The sequence below is a fragment of the Sturnira hondurensis genome, unplaced genomic scaffold (genome assembly GCF_014824575.4).
Source record: "Sturnira hondurensis isolate 20B ecotype Veracruz unplaced genomic scaffold, ASM1482457v3 Scaffold0014854, whole genome shotgun sequence".
Lineage (NCBI taxonomy): Eukaryota > Metazoa > Chordata > Mammalia > Chiroptera > Phyllostomidae > Sturnira > Sturnira hondurensis.
The window spans coordinates 11,419,534-11,431,728 of record NW_028087485.1 but is presented as its reverse complement, the minus strand read 5'-3'; the positions used below and the strand labels follow the sequence as shown (position 1 = coordinate 11,431,728).

At 39.8% G+C, this 12,195-nt stretch overlaps 1 protein-coding gene across 5 annotated transcripts in view; it reads left to right on the top strand.

The window, feature by feature from the left end:
• Positions 1-12,195, top strand: part of BTRC (beta-transducin repeat containing E3 ubiquitin protein ligase) — a 187,246-nt gene that overhangs the window by 144,727 nt on the left and 30,324 nt on the right. For all 5 annotated transcript variants that reach the window (XM_037064110.1, XM_037064109.1, XM_037064108.1 and 2 more), the window contains one exon: positions 10,749-10,980. In XM_037064110.1, the coding sequence (XP_036920005.1) occupies positions 10,749-10,980 (232 nt within the window). The remainder of the gene's footprint in view (positions 1-10,748; positions 10,981-12,195) is intronic.

The window sequence follows — 12,195 nt, the reverse complement described above, 5'->3', positions numbered from 1 at the left end:
CTTTATTATTTGTTCAAATACGTTTTCCACTCGTGGCTGTTTCTTTCCCCCTTCTGGTACCCCTATAATCCAGATGTTGGAACGTTTAAAGATGTCCTGGAGGTTCCTAAGCCTCTCCTCATTTTTTTGAATTCTCATTTCATCATTCCTTTCTGGTTGGATGTTTCGTTCTTCCTTCTGGTCCATTCCATTGATTTGAGTCCCCGTTTCCTTTCCATCACTATTGGTTTCCTGTGCATCTCCCTTCATTTCAATTAGTTTAGCCTGCATATGTTCCTCTAATTTGTGACTATAATCAACCAGTTCTGTGAGCATCCTGATAAACAGTGTCTTGAACTGTGCTTCTGAGAGGCTGGCAATCTCTTGGTCACTTAGAGTTATCGGCTCTGGGACTTTGAGTTCTTCTTGTGCCATCTTTTGGGCTGTTCGTGCCTGTTACGTATCAGGAGCAGAGCCTAGGTGTTCACCAGGGCCAGGCGACCCAGGTCGCTGGGTTGTGACCCTGTATGTGGGGGCGGGGTCAAAGAGGAGCAATGGCGTCCTGTCTGCCACCTCCCACCGCAGCTGCCACCATCACTGGGGCCCCTGCGTTTCGTCCCACTGCATGCAAATGTGCCACCGACGTCAGCCCTCCACCACTGGGTTGGCCTGCTGGGGCCTGCGTGGCCCGTCTCACTGTGCCAGAATGTGGGACCGCGGTCAGTCTGCCCTGCACCCTGACTGGGTCCAGGCTGCCTGCGCACCTAAGTCTGGGGATCTTTCCTGCCCGACCCTGCTTCGCTGCTGGCTCTGCCCCTCTTACCGTCCCGGTTGAATGGTTCGTTGTTGTCGGACTTCCGTCTAATTCAATTTTCTGTTCTTTGGCTGTGTCTTTGTTCTCCAAACCTTAGTTGTATTCAAACCTGGTTGTGGGAGAAGGCACAGTGTTTCCACCTATGCCTCCATCTTGGTGGAAGTCCTCTACCTTAGTTTTCTTTACAATACTTATTGGTTTCTGGAATTGATGTGTTTATTATACACTCTCCCTCTACTCTTCCCTAGAAAAGGTAAAGAAACTTTGTGTGCCTGTTCGCCACAGTTTCCCTAGCACCTAGAAAAGTTCCCAGCACAGAGTAACCACTCACTAAATAGTTGTTGGTTGCTTGATAACGCTAAAGATCCAACCTTAATGAAAATCCACATCCTTGCCTCCTAGGCTCTATCTAGCCTTATCCCCAGCACAATCCTTGCCCATTTTATTCTTACGTTCATTCATCATCTCAATCATTATATCCCTTTTCCCTACCATGGGTTTCAATGCCAGTCTTCCTTCAAAGTCCTGCTTAAAACCAAATAATCCTTAAATACCCTTTGCATCTCTCTCATCATAAATACTATTTTTCACCTAGGCCTTGGTCCCCTAATTTCAAGTGGTGTTCTATGTCTGAAACATTTTCTTTATCTACCTACCACACCCTTTCTTAGTAGTTAAATAAAGCAGGGTTTGCATGCAGACTAGAAACATCTGCCATTTTACCATCCAGTCCAGCCAGTCCATGGTGTATCTTCCAACCTATACAGTTAACAAAGTCAGCACACTTCATATTACGCTGGTGTCTTGGTTACACTAGTTGGTGTCTGCAAGTGCGTATTTTTCTCTCCTGGCCCTGGCAGCAGCTTCAGAGAAATTCATGCTAGTTTTGAAAGTGATGCATGTAATATATTTTCAGGACTGTGGGGTTGGGGGTGTTAGCCCTTAGCCTTTTAGGACTAAGCTATGGACAGTCGTATAAATACTTAAGTTCTTTCATTTTGTGTGCTTGTCACCTGACAGCTTCTCTCTTCTTTCTTTTGGAGATAACTGTTCATTGTGAACAGAAAAGCAGAAAGGGAGATGTACAGGGGCGGCAGAAAGTTAGTGTTACCATTAAACGGAGGTTGTTTGTCAGCTTTCCCAGACATATGAACAGTAGTGGTGAGTCATTGGGCTTTTGTTGGGGAAGCCAAATCAATTCCATTGCTGACCAGTAACCATTCCCTTTCTCCCGTGCACTGTAATGTACAACCTTTGGTTTTTTAATAATCGAACTTTTTCACTGTACTCTTGTGGATTTTTAAAGGTTCTCATATTGAAATTTTGTTACATTTACTATAGAAATTAGTAGAAAACTCTGTATGGGAGAATAATAGACGGAAGAAGTTTGATAACAAAAGCCTTTTCCTCCAGAGTTCTCCATGAATGTAGTATCTTAGTTGCAAATGAAATTACTGTTACACTGGCATTTCTCCTTAGGAATACCCATCCTTAGAAGTCTTAAAAATCCATTTTATTAAGGTAACTTACATATAATAAAATGCACCCACTTTAAGTGTACAATTTGATGAATTTTGGCAAATGTGTACCCCTATGTAACAGTCAAGCTGTAGAATATTTTCATTGCCCCAGAAACTTTCCCCCTGCCCTTATTCAGTCAGTTCTCCAACCCCACATTCAGCTCCAGGCTACCACGATCTGTTTTTATCATTGCAAATTAGATTTGTTGTTCCTAGAGTTTCATATAAATAGAATCATAAAGTATGTACTTTTTTTGTGCCTGGCTTCAGCATGTTTTTGAGATTTTTTTCTTAACATTTTGTGCCTCTGTGGCTCATTCTTTTTACTAATGAGTACTCATCCATTGTACAGATATACACAATTTGTTTATCAGTTCAACTCTTGATGGACATTGGGATTCTTTCAGTTTGGGACAATTATGTAAAGCAGTAGCTATGAATATTCATGTCCAAGTTTTTGCATGGAAATATGTTTTCTCGGGGGGTTGGTAAATACCTAGGAGCGGAGTTGCTGGGCCATGTGGTAAGTATGTGTCTCACTTTATAAGAAACTGTCTCCGGTTTTCTAAAGTGGTTGCACCACTAAACATTACTTCCGGCAGCATATGAGAGACCCAATTACTCCTCATTCTTGCCAGTACTTGGTATGGTCAGTCTCTGTAGGTGTAGCCGCTGTAGTAAGTATGTAGTGGTGTCTCATGATTTAATTTGCATTTTCCTAGTCACTAATGACGTTCATGTTTTTATTGGCCATCCATGGGTCTTTTTTTGTGTGTGAAATGTCTCTTCAAATCTTTTGCCTATTTAAACAAAAACGTTATTTGTTTTCTTACTGAGTTCTGAGCATTCCTTATATATTCTCGATACCAGTCCTTTGTCAAATACATATATTGCTCATATTTTCTCTCTGGTTTTAATGTTTATTTTCTTACCTGTTTATTTTGGAAACCAGGTTGAAATTTTGCTACATACTAACTCACCCATGAAATGTTTGCCTGTCCCGATAGCAGCAAGATTTTCTCCTATATGTTCTTCCAGAAGTTCTATATATAAAGCTAGAATCCACTTAATCTTTATATATGGTCTAAAGTAAAGAACAAGTTCGTTTTTTCTAAATAGATATCCAGTTGTTTTAGCATCATTTGTTGAAAGGCTATCCTTTCCCTATTGAACCATCTTGGTACCTTTCTCAAAAATCTACTGACCATATGTGAGTCTATTTGTGGACTCACTATTCTGCCCCATTGATCTACATGTTTGTCCACGCACTGTCTTGATTTTACTATTGGCTTTACTGTAAGTCTTGAAATTTATTAGTATTTGTCCTTCATCTTTATTTTTATTTTTTAAGATTGTTTTGTCTAAAGTTTAGGTCCTTTGCATTTCCATACCTGCTGGGATTTTGGTTGATAGTGGGTTGATTCTATAGATCAGTTAGAAAGTGAACATCTTAATAATATTGAGTCCAATTTGTGAATATAATTTAGCTCTACGTTTATTTAAGTCTCTTTAAAATTCCTTTAGCAATAGTTACAGTTTCAGTTTACAGGTATTCCACATATGTTATTAAATTCATTCCAAGTATCACATGGGTTTTTTAATGCTACTGTCAATTGTGCAGGCAGACAGTTTTTAAAAACATAGTGTTTACACAGACAACGGTGTGGTGATTGCTGGGGGTGGGGGAGAGTGGGGGAGAGTGGGGGAGGGTCTGGGGGGATAAGTGGTGATGGGGGAGACTTGACTTGGGTTGGTGAACACACAATACAGTATACAGGTGATTATATTGTGGAATTGTGAAACCTGTATAATTTTGTTAACCAGTAGCACCCCGATAAATTCAATAAAAAGGGAAAAAATCTATATATATACACACACACACTGTATTTTTGGGTGATAAGATGCACCAGGGTTTTATTTTATTTATTTTATTTATTTATCTTTATTTATTTATTTTTAATATATTTTATTGATTATACCATTACAGTTGTTATATTCCCCCCTTCATTCCCCTCCACCCTGCACACCCCTCCCCCACCTTCCCCCCCTTTAATTTATGACCACGTGTCTTAAGTTCTTTAGATTCTATATTTCCCCTACTATTCTTGCCCTCTCCCCTATCTATTTTCTACCTACTGTCTATGCTATTTTCTGTACCTTCTCCCCCCTTCTCCTCCTCCCACTCCCCTGTTGCTAACCCTCCATGTGTTCTTCATTTCTATGGTTCTGCTTCCGATCTAGCTGTCCTCTGAGTTTGCTTTTGTTTTAGGTGTGGTTGTTAATAACTGTGAGTTTGCTGTCCTTTCACTGTTCATATTTTTTATCTTCTTTTTCTTATATAAGTCCCTTTAGCATTTCATATAATAAGGGCTTGGTGATGATGAACTCCTTGAACTTGACCTTATCTGAGAAGCACTTTATCTGTCCTTCCATTCTAAATGAAAGCTTTGCTGGATAAAGCAATCTTGGCTGTAGGTCTTTGGATTTCATGACTTGGAATACTTCTTTCCAGCCCCTTCTTGCCTGGAAGGTCTCTTTTCAGAAATCCGCTGACAGTCTGATGGGTACTCCTTTGTAGGTGACTGTCCCCTTACCTCTTGCTGCTTCTAGGATTCTCTCCTTCATTTTAATCTTGGCTAATGTAATTATGATGTGCCTTGGTGTGTTCCTTCTTGGGTCCAGCTTCTTTGGCACTCTCTGAGCTTCCTGGATTTCCTGGAAGTCTATTTCCTTTGCCAGACTGGGGAAGTTCTCCTTTATTTGTTCAAATAAGTTTTCCACTCGAGGCTGAGATGCACCAAGGTTTTAGAGAAGGAAAATAGGAAAAAAATTTTTGAAGCAAAAATGTGGTAAAATATTTAATAACATAAAGAACGTATTTCACCAATGTAAATATAAACAGAATTTAACAGCAACATTAACAACCACTATTCCTCCCAAATTTGGTGGTGGGGGGGTTGTCTTATAGTCCAAAAATGTGGTATATGTAGTGGTTATCATTGGGGGCGGTAGAGTGGGGCAGGGGGTGGTTAGTGACCTGAGAAAGCACAAGGCAGAGATTGTGAAGTTTGTGATAATTCCTTTCTTGATCTGGGTGCTGCCTACATGTGTATGTTCACCTTGTGAAAATTCATCAAGCTGTACACTTAAAATTATGCACCTTTATGTATATTATACTTCCATGAAAATTAAAATAGAAAATATGTGTATTACATAGAAAGAAAGTTTTTTTTTTAAGTGGGAGAATCCAACTCCAACAGTATTGGAAGTGTTAATAATATTAATCATATTACTGTGTGACACAGGTAAGTTAAGCACATTTTTTTTTATTGTTTTGTGTGATCCTCACAAAAACCCAATGGACTAGATTGTATAATTATTCTTATTTTACAGAAGATGGAAACAGACTCAAAAAAAAAAAACAAAACCCACTTGATTATGGTGTATTGCTGGATCCAGTTTGCTAATATGTTATTGAGGATCTTAGCATCTACGTTCATCAGGGATTTTGGCTTATAATTTTCTTTCTTTGTAGTGTCTTTATCTGGTTTAGAATTAGGATAATACTGGCCTCGTCAAATGAGCTTGGGAATTTTGCCTCCTCTTGAATTTTTTGGAATAGTTTAAGAAGGATGAGCATTAATTATTCTTTGCATGTTTAGTAAAGTACTCCTGTAAAGCTATTCAGTCTGGTACTTTTGTTTGTTCTTACAATCTTTTGTTTTTCTTTGGTGTCAGTTGTTACTTCTCCTCCTTAATTTCTGATTGTATTTATTTGTTCCTCTCTCTTTTTTTCTTGATGGTTCTATTTAAAGGTTTATCAGTCTTGTTTCTCCTTTCAGAGAACCAGATCTTGGTTTCATTGATCTTCTATATGGGTTTTGGGGGTTTTTTTTGACTGGGTTTCACTTATTTCTGCTCTGATCTTTATTATTTTCTTTTTTCTCCTCACTTTGGGCTTCGTTTGTTGTTCCTTATACATAGTTTTTTTTAAGTGTAAAGTTAGATTATTTAGAGATTTTTCTTGTTTGTTGAGGTAGGCCTATAATGCTATGAATTTCCCTATTAGAACTGCTTTTGCTGTGTCCTATAGATTTTGGGTTGTGTTCTCATTTTCATTTGTTTCAAGGTATCTTTTGATTTCTTCCTTGGTCTCATTGTTAACCTACTCATTGTTTAGTAACATGTTATTTAACCTGCATGTCTTTTTATATTTTTCAGGGTTTTTTCTTGGAAAAAAAAAGAAAATCACTTTCTAGTTGAAAGTGATTGATTCCTAGTTTCATACTATTATGATTAGAGGAGATGCTCAATATGATTTCATTCTTCTTAAATTATTGAGATTTGTTTTGTGTCCTAACATGTGGTCTTTCTAGTGAAATTCCATGTGTACTTGTAAGGAATGTATAGTCTACTGCTTTGGGGTAAAATGCTCTGAAGATATCAAGTAAGTCTTTCTGATCTAGTGTGTCATTTAAGCTGCTGTTTCCTTGTTGATTTGTTGTCTGGAAGATCTATCCATTGATGTCAACAGGTGTTAAAATCCCCACCTATGACTGTATTATTGTCTGTCTCTTTTATGTCCATCAAGATTTGCCTTACATATTCTCAGGGAGTCATCAGGGTGAGGCCAGCAGAGCTTATCAGGCCCAAATAGACTAAGATTTGCTCTATGAAGGGACAGCTCTGCTCTGGTCGGGCATGCAAAGGCAAAATGGCCCCTGTCCTAGAGTCACAGAACTCAGTCTGTCCCAGATTCTGCCAGGAGGAGTTGGAGCTCAGAAGGAATGGGTCGCCAAGAATTGGGAGGATGGGGCTAGTGGATCTCCCATGAAGGAAGGGGAGGTGCTGGTCAGGTCCCAGGGAAGGTGGGCGGTGTGGCCCCTGCCCTAGACCCACACAATTCAGTTGATCCCAGGTTTTGCCACAACCTTGGCAGGGCAGAGCCGCTAGGAGTCTGGTGAGTGGGTCTACCAGAAACCAGGAGAATAGGGCCAGTGGATCTCCCACAGGGAGGAAGTGCCACTGAGGTCCACAGGAAAGTGAGGGGAGAGGCCCCAACCCCAAAGTCACATAACTCAGTCACAGACAGCCCCTGAGTCTGCCCAGAGCTCTACACCCCGCCCAAGGCAGCTAACTCCTCCACAGATGTAAGCTCCGTACTCTGGGCAAGAGGGCGTCCAGAGGGTGGAGCTGTTGCTTTGCCCCAGCCTAATGCCACACGGAGGGGAGTGCTGTACCCAGGAAAGATGCCATCTGTGTTATGTGAGAATGACTCTCCTCACACAACTCTAGTCCAGTCCTCCCTCCCTCTGCTGGAGCCCAGGGTGAATGGCTGTGAATGAAATCTTGTGGGTTGGCCCTTTAAGAGGGTGCCTGTGTTTCTAGCAGACAGAACCCTCACTGATTTTCATAGCTAGGTGTTATGTGGGTGCCTCTTCCAAGCTCTAGTGCTCTGAGCTGGAGGGTCCAGATTGGGGTTGAGACCCCACACATCTCATAATCCACAGCTAAGATATCCCTCTGGAACCTCGGTGTCATGAGATCCGAGCGAGCCTTTTTCACATTTCTGCCCTCCCCTCCAGTCTCGGTTTGGCTTCTTCTATAAATCCTTGGTTATAAGCCTTCTCTTCAGCTAGTCTTGGTCCTGGCCGGATAGCTCAGTTGGTTAGAGCATCATCCAGATGTATCAAGGTGGTGGATTCGATCCTCAGTCAGGGCACATACAAGAATCACCTAGTGAATGCATAAATAAGTAGAACAACGAATCTAAAAAAGTCAGTATATTAAAAAATGACTAGCTAGTCTTCAGTTGGTTATTTAGGATGATCTATAATTTAGTTGTAATTCCAGTTGGTCCACCTACTCTGCCGCCATCTTGGATTCACCTCTTCTCTTTTTCTTCTCATACTCTACATCCAGTTTATTGGCAAAGTCAGTTGTCTTTGCCTTCAAAATATACATTGAATTTCAATTATCTCTCACCACCTCTACAGCTACCACTCTAGTGTAAAGATTGTTGTCTCTTGCCCTGGCTGGTGTAGCTTTAGTGGATTGAGCGCAGGCCTGCAAACCAGATGATTGCAGTTTGATTCCCAGTCAGGGTACATTCCTGAGTGGTAGCCAGTTCCCAGCAGGGGACACACGAGAGGCAACCATACATTGATATTTATCTCCCTCTCTCCTTCCCTTCCTTCCCCTATAAAGATAAATGAATAAAATCTTTAAAAAAAAAAGATTGTTGTCTCTTCTGTGGACTGTTGTAAAGTGGTCTCTTAATTAGTTTCCTTGTTTCCATTCATGTTCTCTATGGTCCATTCTCCACACAGTGGTGATCCTTTTCAAAGGTGACTGATCATGTCACTCTTAGGCTTTCACTCTAGGTGCTTCTTCATATGACCTCTTCTTAGTTTCTTATCCTCCGGTTTTTCCTCTCCAGCAGGGAGCCTGAATTTCTTACATGGTGGCTCAAAGCTTTAAGAAGGAGTGAGCAGATGCTGTTTGGGCTCTGAAGTCCCAGAATATCACTTTCTCTGTACATTTTGTTAGAGTCTAGATTCAAAGGTTAGGACAAACTCAGCCTCTTGATGGAAGAAACAGCATTTGTGTTCAGGGAGGAATGGAATTGTTTGTGGCCCCCCTCTGTGGAGATTAGCCACCACCTAAACGGCCTGCGCAATCTGGCTTGGGCTACTCATCCAGCTGCAGTTCTCCTTGCTCCCTGGGCCCTCTTGTTCTTTGAACATGCCAGACAGACGGCCACCCAAGACCTTTGCTCTCAAAATTTCCATGTTCTACACCATTCTTCCCCTGTGTAATAAAATGTCTAGTTCCCTTATTTCCTTCATGTTTCAGTTCAAATATCATCACTTTAAGAAAGCTTTTCCTGACTCCTTAGACTTAAATAACTATATTAGTTTTGTTGTTGAGTGTTTTTTTTTCTTGCTGCATAACAAGTTACCACAAACTTAGGAAGTTAAAACAATACCCATCCATTAGCTCACAGTTCTCCAGGTCAGAAGTCTGGTACAGCATGTTTGGGTCCTTGGCTCAGTGTTATCACAAGGCTGAAATCAGGGGTTGGCCAGGCCAACTTCTCTTCTGGAGACTCAGGGGGAAATTTTTCTTCTCCGCCCATTGTTGTTGGCAGAATTCAGTTCCTCGCCTTTGTAGAATTGAAGTCCCCTTTTCTTTACTGCCTGTCAGCTGCTAGAGGCTGACTGCATTCCTTGCCACGTGGTCTCCTTCCTCTTCTGCAACCAACTGGCAAAAACTCTGCTTTCAAAGAGCTTATTTGATTAGGTCAGATCCACCAAAGTAATCTCCTAACCTTAAGGTCAACTAATTTGAGACCTTAATTAAATCACAGCAGTACCTACATGTTTGTTTGAAAAACTGAGAGAAGACGTGTCTACACCAGGAGCCAAGAGTCTTGGGGCCATCTTATAATTTTGTGTGTCCCCTTATCCTGCTTTATTTTTCTTCTTAGCATTATGGACATTGTATTTCCTGTTTATTTGGTTATGTTTTTAACTTGCTGTACACACTAGAGTATCAGCTATTTTTGTTCAGTGTTATATTCCCAGCACCTAGGATAGTGTTTGACACATTGTAAATGCTCGATTAATATTTATTAACTAAACCAATTAATAAAATGACTTTATAGCATATAATCTTTTTAATCCTTGCCCAAGGCTATATTTATTGATTTGAAAGAGAGGGGTCGGGGTTGAGGTAAACAAACATAGATGTGAAAGAGAAACATTGATCACTTGCCTACTAGACGTGCCCTGACTGGTGACCAAACCCCCACCTGAAGCATGTGTGCTGACCAGGAATCAAATCTGTAACTTTTTGGTGGACAGAACAATGCCCCAACCAACCAAGCCACACTGGCCAAGGCTATAGCATATAATTTTGATGAGAGTGGAGATGGGATTTTTTTGGACGGTAAGTGTAGATGAAACATGTAACTGTTATTTAAGCTTTAGCTCCAAATTTAGCAGCATCTCAAATTATTCATTGGCCTTTCTTTGTATGGAGAATTTATTTCACTATTAAAAAATAAGTTGTCAGTAATTGTATAAATGTCTAATAACTGGTGTATACAGAAAAAGCAAATTAGCTTTTTTTGCTTGGGAGTAATAACATGCTTTCAACTTTGGATTTTCATCTATATATCTCCAAATAATGTCTTCCTGTGAACTTTTGGAAATGGGTGCCTAGTCATACTGCAGTATTCCAATTGCCAACTTAATGTGGTATTTTTGTAGTTTTCCTTGTGATTGCTGTTCACAAACATTGAATTACTAATAGAGTAACAGAGTGAGCTCCGTCATATAGACATAACACGGCATGCAAGACCAGCAAATTATGCATTTCCCTCATTTTCAATACTTATGATTGTATGTTTTTTTAATCCACCCCTTCTACAGACAAAACTTGCCAATGGCACTTCCAGTATGATTGTGCCCAAGCAGCGGAAGCTCTCGGCAAGCTATGAGAAGGAAAAGGAACTGTGTGTCAAATATTTTGAGCAGTGGTCAGAGTCCGATCAAGTGGAATTTGTGGAACATCTTATATCCCAAATGTGCCATTACCAACATGGGCACATAAACTCGTATCTTAAACCTATGCTGCAGAGGGATTTCATAACTGCTTTGCCAGGTACGTCTACGGGTGTTTGTGAGCCATTAATTTGCCTGGGAGATACGACAATGGTAATGGTACTGGATGTTCAGCTATACATCTCTGTTTTTAAAAGTCTTTATTGGCTTGATTTTTATAAACTGAGTCCTTTAATCGTACCTTCTTGGAGTATAAATAAAAAAAATCAAACTCTGGAAACAGAAACTCTTCTTTTCCCTATGTTCTCCCTTTTTACCCACATACCAGTCAAGTAACATCTTTTCTGGTTTGAGATGTGTGTTAGTTTCAAGAGATGTTAATTTGCTATACTTGGCTTTGGATTTCTAAGGGAGTTTTATCAACAGAATATTTAAATTGTAGGAATGAATAAGAAACATTTTTGAGTATTTTAGGAGTATCTCAGGATATAAATTCCAGGCTTTACAATCTCACTGTGCACAGTAACCAAATAGCTATTGTAAACTGTGTGTGTACAAACACACTGAAGTATTCATATATGCACATATACACAAACTTAAAATACTTTGATGTAGGAGGTTTTATGGTTGTGCTACTGAATGGTGGTGATCTAGTACAAGACGTAGGCGAAGTTTAAAAGATAAAAATAAAATTTCCCAGAGCCACACCATTGAAAGAGAACTACTGATGTGATAGTTATATTTTGGCACATAGCCTTCTTGTTATTTCTAGGTGTGTGTGTGTGTGTGTGTGTGTGTTTCCTTCTAAAGCTGGGATCTTAATGTGTTTGTAACATTTTTTTCTTAATATTTCTCTTAATGTATTTCCTAAGTATTCTTTAAAAACATTTTTATAGGCTTAATTTTATTTTATTTAAAAAATTTTTAATTTAAATTATTTTATTGTTCACTTACAGTTGTCTATATTTTCTCCCCCCCCTCCTCCCCCTCCAAACCCACCTCCCTCCCTTGCTTCCACCCTCCCCCTTGGTTTTGTCTATGTGTTCTTTATAGTAGTTCCTGAAAACCCTTCTCCCCACTGTCTCCTCCCCTTTCCCCTATAGGATTAATTCTTTGTGATGTTTAAAACACATGGTTAATCTCTTTATTGAACGTTAAAGTAGTTTAAAATGTCTTCCCTATTATAAATAATTTGTGGTGGACATTCTTATTTTCAGTAATCTTTTGGACATCCTAGGGAAAAATACCAGAAGTGGGATTCCTATATTAAAAAATGATGAGAATTTTATGGCTTTTATAACACATGCCAAACTAT